Source organism: Manis pentadactyla, chromosome 1, assembly GCF_030020395.1.
Source record: "Manis pentadactyla isolate mManPen7 chromosome 1, mManPen7.hap1, whole genome shotgun sequence".
In the NCBI taxonomy this organism is placed as follows: domain Eukaryota; kingdom Metazoa; phylum Chordata; class Mammalia; order Pholidota; family Manidae; genus Manis; species Manis pentadactyla.
In genome coordinates, this window is record NC_080019.1 from 230,364,339 (window position 1) to 230,380,468 (window position 16,130).

Sequence of the window (16,130 nt, forward strand, 5' to 3'; positions counted from 1 at the left end):
TGGAGTAACCACTCACTCACCCTGGACTTGCCGTCCTTCCCCTTAGCCCACCTCCTAATCTATACACTATTAGATTTACACAACTTTCTTTTCTTGAGACCCCTTACAAACGTGCCCCGTTTCTTGGGTCTGGTGAACAAGTTGTTGCTGTTCACTGGCCTCGCTGCAGGTGAAGCAGAAACTGCCTGTCCCAGGACTCAGTCCTGTTTCTGGCCTGAAACGGCACAATTAAGCCTTTAACTTCAGCAATCTCTTGGTCTCTTGGTCTCTGGAGTTTTTGATTTGTCGAGGTACATGGGAACTCAATTCTGAATCTCAATTCTAAAGCTTAAAAGGTTTACTTTTTAAGCAGTCACCTTAGTAGGAAGACGTGACATCCCAATAGTGTGTCTAGATCACTCAGCAGTACTATACGGCTGTTAAGTTTCCGGTTTTGATAACTGTGCCATGGTCACATAGACGCTAACATTAGTGGAAACTGGGTAGCGAGGATGCAAGTACTCTCTGAACAATTTTTGCAACTTTTCCGTGAATTTTAAAATATTTCTAAGACTATTTAAAAAGAAAAAGAGCTTGAGATGTTACCAGCTTTTAAAAAAGAAACGGAACAGCGGCCTTGTACGCCCTTCTGAAATTGGCATCGCAGCAACCTATGCATACTTTTAAAAGTACAAACTACTTTGCGAGTAGCCAACATGTATATGACTCAGTTTTATGGAAAGCAGTTTGGAAGTCATGAACAAAGCCGGAGGCGCGACCTGGGCAGCGAATGAGAGGGAAACACCCTGAGACGTTACACAATGGCAGCCAGCAGCGAGAGAAGAATTCATTTTAGGTTTCCTGTTTAAATACATACATTTGTGTGCCGAAAAAGGCCGGTGGAAGCCATCGTCTGACCTCTCCTGAGAAGGGAGGGTGCGCTGTTCTCCCCACACTGGCAGCACCCCACCTCGACCCCAGCCTGTGCTAACCTGCCTGGAGCAGGGGTTCAGAGCAGCCGCCTCACCTGAGTCCTCAGAGCCGCCCCTGGCGGGAGGAGGAAGAGGCCCGGCTGGAGGGCCTCTTGGGGTTTTCTCTGCGCATTTGCTGCTTGTGCGAGGCTGACTTTTTTTCTTGCTCAAGAACCTTGGCCCAACGCCTGGCCCGGTGGCTGTTTTAGCAATCGGTGGCTCTCTCACTCCGCCTCTGGTGAGATTTAGCTCTAGCGTTTCCTGCTGGAGGGCCTGAAGATGGGAGACCAGAGTCAGGACACACTCCGTGCTTTTCACGACTGAGGGGCGCTGGCTGGCCCTGCCCCACAGTGGAGAGCATGCCCTAGAAGGCTCTGCCACCTGGGCCTGACCGCTGACTGCGGCTTCTAAGTGTGCAAGTTATTCAACTGTGAGAACCCACCCCCACCGGGCTTAACTCCGGAGGCATGGAGAAGATGCTGCCTGCGACTGTTAACTGGGCGCAGTGCGTCTCTGCCTCCCCTTCTGTCCTGTTTGCCCCACGGGCGCTGGCAGCCCGTGTCCTGCCCCTTGCCCTAAGCCAGTCCCTGCTAGAATGGAAAGCTGAGGGCTAGGGCCTGAGAAAATACTGTGTGACTCTTCCTCTTGGCTTCTGGGATGGTTAATATTATGTGTCCACTTCACTGGGTTAAGGGATGCCCGCGTAGCTGGTAAAACATTTCTGGGTGTGTCTGTGAATGTGCTTCCAGAAGAAACTGGCGTTTGAAGTGGTGAGCTGAGTAAGGCAGATGGCCCACCCCAGTGCAGGGGGGCAGTCTCCAGTCGGGTGAGGGTTCAAAGACAACAGAGAGGTAGAAGAAAGGCACATTGTCTCTCCGCCTGAACTGAGACACCCGTCTTCTTTTGCCCTCAGACATCAGTGCTCCTGGTCTCAGACTTTCAAATTCATATTGGGACTTAGACCATCAGCCCCGGTTCTCAGGCCTTTGGGCTTGACCTGAATGACACCGCCAGCTTTCCTGGCTCTCCAGCTTGCAGGAGGCAGACTGGGGGACTTCTCAGCCTCCATAACTTCACGAGCCACTTCCTATAATCCATCTCCTCTTATGTATATCTATATGTTTGTGTATATCCTATTAGTTCTGTTTCTCTGGATGTGCCCTGTAGGACCCTGACTAATACCTCTTCCTCTTGGTTCGCGTCCTGTCCCTCTGAACCCTCCTTACACGGTTCGTTATCTCTAGTTTCTCTTTATACCCCAGCCTGTGAAACACAGAGTGTAGAAAAGGAAGATTTGGGTTCATGATGCACCATTGTCTCCCAATAGCTGTGTATCTTTGGGGCTAACCAGGGAACCTCCCTGAGCCTCCGATCCTTTATCTGTTAAAGGGAGCTGTCAGTGGTTGCCTCCCAGGCTCCGTGGGCTCTGCTGAGTGTGGGTTACTGCCCTGGAGAGTGAGTTCCCAGAGGGCAGGTACCTCATGACCTTGAACATATTCTTTTCCAGTGCCTTGCCCAATGTCTGGCACTGTAGATGCTCAATAAATGCTTGCTAAATAAGCAGTTGACTATAAAAATGCTAGCATTTGTATATGTCACCAGCCATACATATCATTTAGGTTCAAGAAGGTACTGGGGAAAATAAGAAACAACAAATCTGGTGGTAGAAGGTGAATGGAAAGCTAAAAATTATAGATGCAATAGTGTGAGCAACAAGATGGCTGAGAGCTGGCATGGTTGCTCCAGGCTGTTCACCGACCACTTCTCATTTCAGTGGCTCAGCGGGGCCACTTTCCTCTCGATATATGAGACCTGCCTGGGGTCTTTGTTTCTGGATGTTGACTGCCTAGCTTAACTCCTAACCTGCTGACATAGCATGTCTGTTTCCTTAAGAATGATTTTAAAGGAGCCAGGAAAAACAGATCCAATTCAAAAGTTCAAGCAAACTAAAAAAAGGCATTTGGAGGAAATAGAAGAAAACTTTAATAAAATGATTCCTCAGAAAGAGGAATTACCTCCTTTAAGCAAGAACAGGATATTCTGTAAAAGGGACAATCACTAAATTTTAAAAAGTTGCTCTTGGATATTAAGAAACATAATAATTGAAATAAAAGTTCATTAGATTTTGAAGATCTAACGAGATGAGTCACAAAGCAACTAGGAGATGGAAAACAGTGATAATGACAAGAAAATTGGAGGATAAACTTAGCACACCTATCATCCAGCTCCGGGTTTTCAAAAAGAGTGCTGAAAGGCCCAAGAGCGATGCCCTCTACGTTCCCGTGGAAGACTGCTTCCAACAGAAACCTCCATATCTAGTCAAATTATTAATCAACTGTGGTGGTCAATAAAGATATTTTCTAGAGGTGTGAGGTCTCACAGAACTTATTCCCACACCTTTGATCAGGGACCTAATGAAGGATATGTCCCACTGAAATGAGTGAGAAAACCCAGAAAGAGACAGGAAATAGGATTCCAGCACAAGAGAGGAGGCAAGGGAAGGACGTTTGGGCAGCAGAGCTGGAGCAGCCGAGCCGACTCGGGCAGAAATGCGGGGGCTCCGGAAGCTCGTTGGAGCAGAACCGGAGAGGAAGGCGGATGCCTCCGGCCGCGTGGGGGTTGTGTGGGAAGTTAGCAAGGCGGGTGTATAAAGCAAAGCAAAGCACGTTTTTTAATTTTTTAATTATTATTATTTTTATTAAGGTGTCATTGATATACATTCCTATGAAGGTTTCATAAGAAAAACAATTTGGTTGCTGCATTCACCCATATTATCGAGTCCCCCCCATACCCCACTGTCCATCAAAAAGCACATTTTTTTTTTTTGAGGGCATATCTTATATTTATTGATCAAATGGTTGTTAACAACAATAAAATTCTGTATAGGGGACTCAATGCACAATCATTAATCAACCCCAAGCCTAATTCTCAACAGTCTCCAATCTTCTAAAGTATAACAAACAAGTTCTTACATGGTGGACAAATTCTTACATAGTGAATAAGTTCTTACATGGTGAACAGTACAAGGGCAGTCATCACAGAAACTTTCGGTTTTGCTCATGCATTATGAACTATAAACAGTTCAAATATGAATATTCATTTGATTTTTATACTTGATTTATATGTGGATACCACATTTCTCTATTATTATTATTTTTAATAAAATGCTGAAGTGGTAGGTAGATACAAGATAAAGGTAGAAAACATAGTGTAGTGTTGTAAGAGAGCAAATGTAGATGATCAGGTGTGTGCCTGTAGACTATGTGTTAATCCAAGCTAGACAAGGGCAATAAAACATCCACGTATGCAGAAGATTTCTCTCAGAACAGGGGGGGTGAGGTTCTAAGCCTCACCTCTGTTGATCCCCAATTTCTCACCTGATGGCCCCCCTGCGACTGTGCCTGTCTTAGGTTGTTCCTCCCTTGAGGAATCTTACCCGTCTCTGGCTAACCAGTCATCTTCCAGGGCCATACAGGGAAATGTAAAGTTGGTAAGTGAGAGAGAAGCCTTATTGTTTGAAAAGGTTGGCTTTTTACTTCTTTGCAGATTTATGCCCTGTGGTTTCTATGCCCAGCATTTGTCTTGAGGTATCTTTACCACTTGGAAGAATTATGATACTCGGTAAATTTGATATGAGGCATGAATTCTATTTAAGGGTTGTAATTAGGAAGGAAGAAGAAAAGCTATAGAAGTAGCAGGCGGAAGAAAACATGGGAAGATTGATTATTTCTTTGACATATCTTCTCGTAGAGTAACTTAAGCATGTATAGGTTTTAAACTACTAATTAAATTGCACACACACATTAACATAATAGGAATACAGTTACATAACCAAAGCAGATCTATAATTACCAGCCATCTCCAGTGAGGCCAAGAGAACCAGTTAGGCACCCTAGGCATTTGTGAAAATTTGTCTATGATATGATGGATTTTGTCCAACTGAACTTGAACAGTCTGAGAGAAATCAGACAAATTAAAACAACCCATTCCTGGGGAATGTTCACATCCCTTATGTTCTTTTAACAGTAGATAGTCTGTAGTTGTAAGATTTTGGAGCGCTACAACTTGCACTTCTCCTAATTCTTGGTTGAATTCCAACGAGCACATGTTTTTTTAAAAGGTAAATACTAATCACTCTCCCCAACACACACACAAACCAAAAAAGTTGTAACAAGAATGGCGATACTGTCATCAATCCCTGCTTGCCTTAAAGGTGAATCATATTTCACGTGGTCATAGTAATGTAGACACTGAATATTGGCTTAGCGAAAAAAATTATGGCTTCGTCAGGATACCGACACGAAACAGCTCTCAAATGGGGTAATTTGAGGAGAATTTCATAAAAGAGACTTTGGGGCAGGGTGAAAAGAAACTACAAGGGAAGGTGCATTATCACTGTGGGGGGTGCCATTCGCTGCCCCCAGACCAGGGGAGGCAATGTCAGGGAGCAGGTGTCAGAAACTGGAGGGAGCTCTATGGGGAGGGGGCCTGCGCAGCCGCCTAACAGGAAACGGAGGACATAAATACCTTTCCTCCTCCTCCCTCTGCCCAGCTGCCTGCCTGTACCCCACAGTGGCCTGACCCTCCTGGAAGCCCGAGTAAGAGAGACCCATTGATGTGGTCTGTCCAGATCAGAATGGTTCTGGAAGGGCAAAGGAAGATATCCAGCACCGACCTTAGTGCGTGGATAGAGAATGGGGATGTAAGGAGAGCACAGTTCTCATGTGTCATAAAGGGCAGGAAGTTATTACTCAAGTCTCTGAACTGGCCGGTCAGGAAAGGCAGGATGAGCATATGACTTACAAATTTGGCAGCAAACAGCAGAAAATAGCTAAAAGCATTGAGGGAGGTTGCTCTGGGGAGTGAGTGGCAAGGAACAGGTCAGAGGACTGCTCTTTTTTTTCATCTATTAGTACTAATAAGACTTTTAAAACTTTGAACTTTGTGCATGTATTACTTTGATTCGAGTAAAAACCAATAATATCTCGCCTAATGATAGACAAATCCCAATAGTGGGGCACCCTAAGAAATGCCTAACCAATGCTCTTTAAAACTGTCCGGGCCATCAAATACAAGGGAAGTCTGATAAGCTATCACGGTCAAGAGGACCCTGAGACGTGGCAACTAATGTCGTGTGGCCTCCTGGCTAGGATGCTGGAACAGAAAAAGGGCGGGAGGGAAAAACCGAGGAACTCTGAATAAAGCTTGGACTTCAGTTAATGGTAACATCACTATTAGTTCATTAATTGGAACAAATGTACTACACTAATATATTATATTAATAATAAAGGAAACTAGGGACAAAGTGTATGGGAACTCTCTGAACTATCTTCTCAATTTTTCTGTAAATCTAAAATTGTTCTAAAAAGTAGTCTGTTAAAAAATTAATAAAGGGCTTTACAGTAGAAATAACCTTAAGACAACAAGAAAAGTTTGTGCATTTTATTTTATTTGCATTTTTTTGAGCTTTAGCAGAGTTGAGTGTATTTCCAGGCTTTTTAATTATTTTTGCATTCAAGATATTAAATCCCAAAATTTCAGCGGTGATCCTGGTTATTCATTCATTCAACAAGTATGTATCAAACGTTGACTACATGTTGGGCAGTACCCAGGGCTTGGCACTTGGGATATGGGGGCTTTTCCAAAACAACCCTGCCCTTGCTCTCACACCCCTCAGAAACTCCTGGGTACGCTTAGGTTCAACCAGAGAACAGAGTCCCATCTGCCCCACCCCTGCAGGCCTCTCCAGCTCACCTTGCACCCCAATTCCACACCCCTCTGCTATCCAACCACAATGGCCTCTTTTGGCTCCTTGAAGATGCTGTTCCCAATGCCCCAGGGCCTTTGCATGTGCTGTTCCCTCTTCCCAGAACAATCTTCTCTTTGCACTCCACTCCAGTGAACTCTTGGACTTGGAGCCTCTCCTCAGATACCACTTTTCTAGAGACATCCCCCGGTCATGTGGTTGAGCAATGCCAGTGTCCCCCATGGAATGTTTGCTTTTAGGTTCTGTGGCAGCTGGGACAGTGTCTTGTGGACAGTGTCTGTGTTCATCCTGGTCCCCTGCTCCTGGCATAATGCCTGATATGGTGCAGGGACTCCATGAGTACTTGTTGAAGGAATGAATGAATAATGGTAAACGGGATATGGGCTGTAGCCTTGCAGTCTAGCGCACATCCAGACCAGGGTGTTAGCTCCTAAAGGAGGCAGAGGTGGCCACCTCCCCCAGCTACTGTCTGGGTTCCAGCTGCCACTGGGCCTGCATCAGTGGTCTACCCGCTTGCAACAGCAATGTTCACGCACCCTCACAGCCATTTGCTTGCTTCAGATTTGCCAAAACCTACAGAGGTCTGTATCCACCTCATTCCTGTGAGGCCACTGAGAAAACTGTCATCCAGAGAAGTTAAGGGCATTGCTCAAAGCCACACTGCTCCTGGAAGCCCATATTGAACTCCTCCCTGACCCTACTTCCCCCAAACCTAGCACCAGCTCTGGGTAACAGCGAGTATTCGCACCTGCTCTGGGGCTTTGTTTTAAGGCCCTCCAGGGCCGTTTGGGGGTCCTCTGCCTGGACCACGCGCGCCGCCTTGCGGCCGCCTTGGGGACTGAGCGTCCTGCGCTCCCTTTTCTATCAGAAAAGAAATTTGGAGGGAACTCCTGTAGTGGCCGCACTGCGGCCCCCGCCACAGCACTTACGGGTGCGCATCCGGAGATTCCAGGGTGCCGGGTTGAGTGGTCCGACCCCGGTCTTCCGCGCGTCCCCCGCCAGTGGCCTCTGGGCAGCCTGGGCGTCGTCCCTGCCTGTTCGGAAGGTTGCCAGAAGCAGTCGGGTGGGAGGGAAGTGGGGGTATCAGATGAGCCCGGGGCCTCCCCCGTCTCAGTCCCCTGTGAGGTGGAGACGATGACTACTCCGCTCGGTCTAAGACTGTCCGGAGCGGACTGGCATCGGGGCAGCCGTAGAGGGGGGCAGAGGCTGGCGCGGTCAGGAGGGTGACAGTTCGAATACCGCTCTCCCCAAAGCCCTGGGAGACTTGGGGGACACCCTTTACCTTTAATGTCTTGAACAATACATAAAAATACCACTTGATCACAATACCAGGAATAAATTAGAATTTCAGCTCACTGCTTCTTACCACCGAAATGGCCTTTAGTTATTCAGGGCTAAAAAGGATTTGAGATACAGATTATTCCCATGATCACTTTATCCCTTCTTATGTTCCAGGGGATAATTTGACTCCTAACAAAATCCAATCCTTGTGTTTAGGATTCTTCTTATCTGGTTATGTTCTAGGCAAATTGGGGGAATATATTTGCATTTAGTCAACATCTTATTTTAAAGAGATTGGATTTGTTGAAACCCCCAGCTTCATGCCAAATGGTGATGGAGGTGGCAACAGTGTCTTGGACACTGATGTGTGCCAGGCAGGGCAGTAGGCATCAGAGGCAGGCGGGGATGGGGAGCGGTGGCTGAGATTGTGACTGCCACAGTCCTGTTCTGGAGGGATGTCATTCTAGTTTTAAGTGGACACCTAGGTGTTTTCGTTCTTGTGTTCTCTGTACTCGTTTAGAAAAGTTGGCGCTTTCTCAGAACTCTGTAGGGTTTTCAGAGGCTGTAGGGTTTTCAGTCTACCTCATTAGCAACCGAAAAAGCTGATTAAGACTGCAATGCAATATTGAGCACTTTGACTACTTTAATGTGCATAATCCAGCAGTTCTGATTCTAGGAATGTGTCTTCAGAAAATAGTTGAATGAGTGTATCAAGATAAATGCATGAGGATATTTTTGAATCCTGATTATACCAGAAGTCCCTCAGGAGGCCATTGGTTAAATCATGGAGCCTTTCAAGGCTGGAATGTCGTCTGGATCGAGGAGCCAGAGGAGCAGGGGGCTTGTGGTTTCCTTGGAAACTGTCACCTCTGTCCTGCCTGACAGCCCTGACATTCACGGCCAAACCCCTACCATCCCCTCGTTGGAAGTTGAGAATGAGCCAGAGAGAAGTGTCAAGAGTACCAGGGAGGTGGGTGGGAGTCTGGAAGGAAGCAGAGCTTTGAACCAACAGTTCAAGTTGCATGGGGTTTATTCAGAGAAGGCTCCCTCTGAAGCAGCCTCCTGTGGACCCTGGTGCTTCAGGGTGATCAAGGAAGTTGTAGTGCTTGTGCTCACTGGATCTGGCTCATGGCCTGCAAGTCCTGGCAGTGAGATGAAAAATGAAACCTTTCTGTCCAGTGGGCACATGGGCAGGAAATCCCAGCACCTGGGACTGTGGAGGCTGCTGCTGTCTAGGGCACCCAGTGCCCATCCTTCCTTTCTCTGGCAACATGCCACTTTTCCTTTGGACAACCATGGTGTCCCACTTCCAGGCCCTGTGGTTCAGAGGGGGCTGGTTCTGCTCCCTGGCTCCCAAAGTAGCCTCATCAGAGCCAATCCCTAGAACTTCTGCTAACGATATAGTGAAGAGTCTTCTTTCTCCACAGAGGTGGGGCAGCCGCGAGGGGAAGTCCAGGATCCCAGTGTTCACAGCAGCTGGGCAGTCATCACGCTTTGGCCGGGCAGAAAGGGAGAGGGAAGCAATTCTTGGCCCTGGGAGGAGAGAGCCATGCAGAGGAGGCTTCCTGGTCAGACCGACAGAGGTGAGTCTACGAGGCTCACTGAGGTGAGACCAGGTGGTGCTGAGTGGGGAGACCCGTAGGTTGGAGCCAGGTAGTGGAGGCAGGGTGGGAAGAGAGAATGGGGGAGAGAGGCTGAGGCCAGTATGGGGTTTGTTCTAAATGGCCACTGAATAAAAGCCACCGAAGAAGATGGTAAATCAGGAGAAGTCAGTGGTCTGATTTACCGTTTTGGAGATCACTCTGGATCTAGGATGGAGAAAGACTTTGCATTTTGGGACAAAAGTGAAATTAGGAAAAGATCTTAGGAAATTATGGAGGAGGAGGAAGTGGCGGCACAGATGAGGGATGGGGCAATGGGGAAGAGCGAGAGGGGGGATTCAGGTGCACAGATAGCAGTCAGAGGAGGCAGAGGCTTGTGGTGAAAGTCACATGACCTTGGCGACTCCACTTCTTCGAGCCTCAGCTTCCTCCTTTAGTGATACCACACTCACAAGGGTAAGTTTGACAGGTGTGGTGGTTAAGAGTGTAGTTTTCGTCAGATCTGGATTTCAGTCTCAGATCTGGCAGGGACCGGTTGCATGGTATTATGCAAGTCAGTTAATAACAGATTGTGGCGTTTACGGAGCGCTTGTGTTAACCGGTAGAATCCTCCCCAGACTAGGATACTTTCTTTCATTATTCGGATTTACAGGGGGACGGAACAGGAACGTGGAGGGAGCGAGTCATTTGTCCGAGGTCCCAGCCAGGATTTCTCCAACTACCTCCGTTACACTAACTTTTACGCACTAAAAAATGGGATGACAGTAATACTGGGGCCACCTGCGTGGTTGGGAGGATTCAAGGAGAGGCTTGGAAAACAGTACGTGTTTATTAAATTATTATTGAGACTATTATTGTTATTTGGCTTCCCGAGTGTTTGCCTGGAAGACTTCAGGTGACGACGTAAAAACTGCCACCGCCTACTTTTCACTCGGGGCGGGCCCGTAGGGGCGTGGCCTAGGGGAGGGGGCGTGGCCTAGGAGGCCAGGACTGCAGGGGCGGGACCAGAGTCTGCGAGCGGAGGCTGGGGGCGGGGCCCCGGGTAAAGGGGCGGGGCGCGGGCTGGCGGCGCATGCTCGGTGGTGCGCCCCACTCCGCCGCTTGCGCCCACGCCACCGCCCACTCCGGGCTGGCCAGAGGCTGGCTGCCGGGGTGCAGACTAGGGCCGGGCAGGGCGAGCGCACGGCCATGGCCCCGTGGCTGCAGCTCTGCTCCGTCTTCTTTACAGTCAACGCCTGCCTCAACGGCTCGCAGCTGGCGGTGGCGGCTGGCGGCCCCAGCAGAGCGCGGGGCGCCGATACCTGCGGCTGGAGGGTAAGGAGAAACTACTCGCCGTCCCAAGAAGCTCGGGGGGCACGGCGCGCACAGGTGTCCGCGGGCAGCTGAGCTCGCGCCGGCTTGCGGGCTCTGCGGGGAGTCAGCGGCCGGGCTGGGATTCCCCGCTGCTCCCGCCCGTTCTCCCGGGACGGGCGTCCGCCGGCCCCGGCCTGGAAGAAAGGGGCCGCCGACCTCCGGCTTTGTGGTGCTAATGAGGCGCGGCCGCCGGCCGGGGTCCCGCTCGGAGGGCGGGCGGGAGCAGGGCGCCCCACCCTTTGTTCCCGGACCGGGACCTCCTCCGCCTCTGGGCTGCGCCCCCCGGGGCTGGGATGCTCCGAGCTGCCCGAACGCGGGGCGCTTTGGCAGGCGAGTGAAGAGTCGCCCGCTGGACCTCCAGTGCGCGCCTCTGAGAGGCCCGGGGCTGCCAGAGGGGACACGGAGCGCTGGGGAGGGACGCGCCCCCTTTCGGGGCCGCTTTGTTCCTAGTAGGCTGCGCCGTGTTACCTTTCACCCAAGCCTCGACTCCTGACTTAATGGGAAAGTTTGCTCCCCGGTTCAGCCCTTCGTCCCACGAATGGTCTCACGGGTGATGTACGCCCCCCTCCGTCCCCGCCGGAGCCTGAGTTGCTGGTATTCTTCACCGCCAAAGGGAGGCATGAGTTTGTCACCTCCGTCAGTTGCCCGAGATGAGACGGAAGAGGCGCATAGACTTTCGCCGTGTGCCTGGAGCGCTTTAATTCTGTCTGGGCAGTGGGGCAGGGGCAGGGAGCCGTGTGGCGGGGCACTGAGGTCCCGGGTCCCCTCCTGGAGTACTGGGCTTGGGCCGCCCCTGACCCGGAGACCATCCACCTGCTTCCACCTCCCTCCGAGGCCAGGGCGGGCCTGTTGTCAGGCCTTGTGGAGAGGATGCGGGCTTTGCTCTCCGGCAGCCACCGACAGGGCTGTGGTGCTACTCCTGGGCCTCAGTTTCTTCACCTGGGAAATGGGAGTAAATGGGGATTTCCTAGTTTCCCCTGCACTTGCTCTGAGGGGTGGAGACATGGCGGTTCGCTTAGACCAACGTTGACCTCCCCTTTTCTAGGGCCCTCTGAACTGCCCCAGTGCAGTCAAGGCCTAGGACCTGGTGGACACCCCTCTAGGGGCACAGGCTGGTACCTTCAGCTCACTTGGGCCACATTCAGAGAAACAGTGCAGGAAACCAAGTTCGAGCCAGGCAGCTGGAGCCCCTCAGACCCAAGAGCTGCACTGCAGCTGTTACCCACCCTCCCACCAACTCCTCCATCCGACTTGTGGTGAACAGCACATTTTCTTACTCTGTCCCATTTTAGTAAAATATCAATTTTTTATAGGTACCAAGTTTTGTCCAGTTTTTAGATTTAAAAAAAATTCCTTATGGCTATCTCATGTTGATTTATTGGTCCTCTTAAATTTTTGGATCTAAACTGAATAACTCCAAGAGCATCACAGGCATTTTATTCCCGGTTTTCGTATGACAGCACCAGTGGGTCAGACCCATTTGCTGCCTTTCTGCAGTTGGCTACATGCCTTCATGTTCAGTGCACAAAGATGGTGAAGTTCTCGTGCTAGGCATGGTGGTGTCCCAAAGGAGCCGAGCTGCGGGTTTTGTTCTGTCTGCATGTAGCAGTGTTCTCTTCGAAACCTGAACCCCCACAGAATTAGTGGCGAGCCCTGCCCAGGTGGCCTTCCGCTCTTGCTGACTTTTCTTCCACCACAGCCCCTCGTTGGGGGTGACCTTCTCAACAGCACCTACTTTGGCCCCATTAGTCCTTCCCCAGGATCTTCCACTTCCTGCTTGAGTAAGCATGGAAGCCTCTGGGCCATCTCTCCGGTGCTAGGCTCTTTGCAACCTGGTACATGGCTTTTCCCTCTTGGACTTGCCTACGGTACACCTGCTGGAGCCACAGCTTTCCCTGACCCACCTGCCCACCTGTCTGCATACCCATCTTTCCAGTTTCAGCCCCTCCCACCCTTCTCCCTAACTCCAGTGCCCTCATGCTGTCACACACATTCCCTGCTCCTGGGGTGCCTTCCCTGAGAGACCCTGCTTGACCTAAGACTCAGCTCAGAAGCCCTCCCTGAACGCCATTCCGCTCCAAGTGCTTCGCCTTCTCATGCATGTCCTTGCGCTTTGGTGCTGACCGGACTGCATCTTCAGGATCTGTTCACGTCTGTGTCTTCAGCCTAACTAGTTTCTTTAGCCAAGCACTTAACCTCATCTTGGTGCCCTCAGGGCCTAGCTCCTTGGAGATCGTGGCTGAGCCCAACTAGACTCTGTAGCCGTTCAGCTAAATCCTCAATCAAATGATAGATTTTAAGAAGGGGTGGAGAGAATCAGAGCACCAAGCTTCCGTGTTCTCTCCGCTGCAGGCTTTTGCACATGCTGTGCCTTCCTGCCTTCTTTCTCTTACCACCTCAGCCTCCCCTCTCAGCTCCAGTAACTCTCCTGCAGGAAGCCTGCCCCTATCTCCCTAGGTAAGTTCTTCCAGAGCTTGCTGTGTTGGAGCGCTGGCCAGTAGTACTGGTGCACAGTGATGTGGGTATTTGTTTAATGTCCAAGTCCCCTACCACACAGTGGGTGTATCAGCCCATAGATGTTGGTCCCGGTTCTGAGGTTGCTTACAGTCTACCGGGTCTCTGTGCACACAGACGAACAAGGGCTGATTGTGTGCGATGCAAACAGGAGAGGGCTTCCTGTGGGTCTAGGTCACCCAGGATCTGCGAGGGGAGGTGGGCAGCAGGGCAGAGAGGTGAGCCCTGAGGGAGGGGCAGGATGTGAGTGCTGCAGAGGAGCTGAACGAATCACCCCCTTGATCTCCGGGGAACATCTGTTGCGGGAACTCTTGCCCCTGCAGGAATGTGTGTTTTCTCAGGACTTGCCAGATGACTGCAGCCGGCTACCCCTCGGCTGCTCTGCTAGCACCCCCTCCGGGGCTGCCCTCGGAGGAGTTGGCCTGGTTTAAGTGGTCAGATTTCACAACCTCCCATTATTTGAGGGGCAATTAAGGGGCCGATACCATCTTGAACACAGCTCAATGTTTTAGAAATGAGCTGTGGACACACTTCCTCTACTGAAAAAAAAAAAATCTTAGAGCCCTTAACATCTAAAGTTGCTCTCTGAATAATAAATACAGTTTTCCCAAAGAAGTAACAGTTCGTAAAACTTGCCCTAGGGACCGCTATCTTCATTCGCGTGTTGATGGTAGGATGGTTGGTTTGTGGTGGGGAGGTTCCTATCAGTAGCCTGCGCTCAGGGTTTTTCCCCTGTTGTCCTGTTGGTTGTTTGAGAGGCTTTTTTATGGAACAAATAATGAAGAAGCTGCTCCCACGGGTCTCTCTATTTCGTGGCTTTTCCTGCAGTGAAGGAGGAGGGAACATTTCTTGCCTTCCAACCCAAATGGGGTACATCTTCTCTGGTCTTCTATCCCCAGAACAAATTTCTACCCCTCAGCCTGCTCCTTCAGGGATTCAGGAAGCCAGAACGCTGGCATCGTCTTTACAATGAAGTGCAAGTTTCCCATTTAAGGCAAATACTTCATCTCAAAAGGTAGGAAGGAATAGGGTGGTACTTGGAAAAGAAGAAGTTCCAGCTGGTTAAAATTTAGGTCCCTGATAAAAGTCCAATCCAAGAAGTTTCCTTGGCTGTGGGCCCAGGCATGTTTATTTGATTCTGAATTGGATCCGTTTTCATTCACTTGCAGCTCATGGCTCCCAAGCCTGCATCTGGTCTGGCTGTCCTGGGGCCATGTCATCCGTGTTGTACATGCTCTGGTGTCCCGTACAGAATTCTTGGCTACAAATGACTCAACCCTGGTTGACACATTTTTCAGAGAGAGATTTTTATAAGGACTGCAGTGCTTTCTTCCAGCCTGTTTTGCTGTGTTAATTGGGAATCCTCCTGGCCTGGGTCCATCTCATAAGCAGCCTTCCTTTCTCTGCACCCCCATCCATCCCACTGACCCCAGAGCCCCTGCAGTGCCCGGGCGCTTTGCTTGCTTTCAACTTAGGGATACAGCGGGGTAAATGAGACCAGCAAGCATGTGCTGGCTGTGGCAGCATTTCCTTCCAAACACGAAGTCTCAATCAAAGTGAAGCCCAGGGGCTTCCGGTGGCAGGATTCCCTTGCGAGCTCGTTAAAATGCGGATTCGAGGCTGATGGGCCCGGAATGGAGTGAGGTGGGGCCCGGGAATTGGCACTGGAGCAAGCCCCGCTCAAGCTCTGTCTGCGAGGAGAGCCTCTGCTTTAGGAGACAGGCCCTTTCCGCGGTCGGAGGAGGGGAGGAGAATCCACATTCTAAATGTGTAGAATCAGTGTTTGGCTTTACATTACCTAACTTTACATCGCTTTGGCTTTACATTATTTAAGAGAGGAAAGGGGGGACCTTGTCAGAGCTCTGACCAGTGAAAGGGGCCAGGCTGGCTGAGGGGGCATCTGGGTAGGGTACCCCTTTTTGGGGGCTGCCTGAGGCCTGGGGTTGCAGAGAAGGCTGGGAGTGAAGGGGACCTGACACCCCACTACGTTCCTCCCAGAACAGCTGGGCTTGTCTGGAAAACAGTCTCCGGAAAGAGTTAAGGTAGGATCCAAATCACATTCTCAGCAGTTCAGACCTTCCAGACGGCTTCTCTACAAAGGAAAGAACCGCCAGTGCTTTTTTAAGTCTTTATTTTAAGTTGAGTATTTTTTCATGCTTCATTTGGCCTAAAATGTGTTGGGCTTTTTGTTTTGTTTTGTTTTGCTAAGCTTTCAGACCCTGTCTTCCCCACCGGCCGCTGAACTTTTCACATACTGAGCGCCAGCAGATGGCTGCTGCTGCTGGGGCCACCCCATCAGCAGTTAATTGTCCCTTTCATTCTTCATTGCCTCCTGTGTCTGCCTCTGATGGATGGGTTTTGAGGCTTCTGGAAGCCTCGGCACCCCCACCACCAATTTATAAGAGGTGGGCCGAGGTGGGGGGCTCAGGTCCCCCAGAAGGTGTGCAGGCTGAGGTGGGAGGCGGTACCCCTCTCCTGACCCCCACTCTGGCAGCCAGGAGCTTTTTGGTTCCCGTTTGCCTCCAAGTTTGGAGGGTCCCCTGCCTTCAGCAAGCCCAGGGGTCCCGTCTGTGCTGGTATCACTGGCTTTGCCTCCAGGCAGCCTGACTCGCTGGGCTGTGGGAGGCAATGTCCTCCCAAGCACTGTTTGTCTAGGCCGCAGGG

At 50.4% G+C, this 16,130-nt stretch overlaps 1 protein-coding gene across 3 annotated transcripts in view; it reads left to right on the forward strand.

Annotated features, from left to right (window-relative positions):
- The first annotated feature begins 10,676 nt into the window (after positions 1-10,676).
- The window catches only part of IL17RD (interleukin 17 receptor D), a 60,059-nt gene continuing 54,605 nt past the window's right edge, over positions 10,677-16,130 (forward strand). The window contains exon 1 of one of the 3 annotated variants that reach the window (XM_036878099.2): positions 10,677-10,913. In XM_036878099.2, coding sequence (XP_036733994.2) covers positions 10,788-10,913 — 126 coding nt within the window. In that variant the 5' untranslated portion in view covers positions 10,677-10,787. The remainder of the gene's footprint in view (positions 10,914-16,130) is intronic. The other 2 variants (XM_036878098.2, XM_057486291.1) reach the window with 2 other exon arrangements.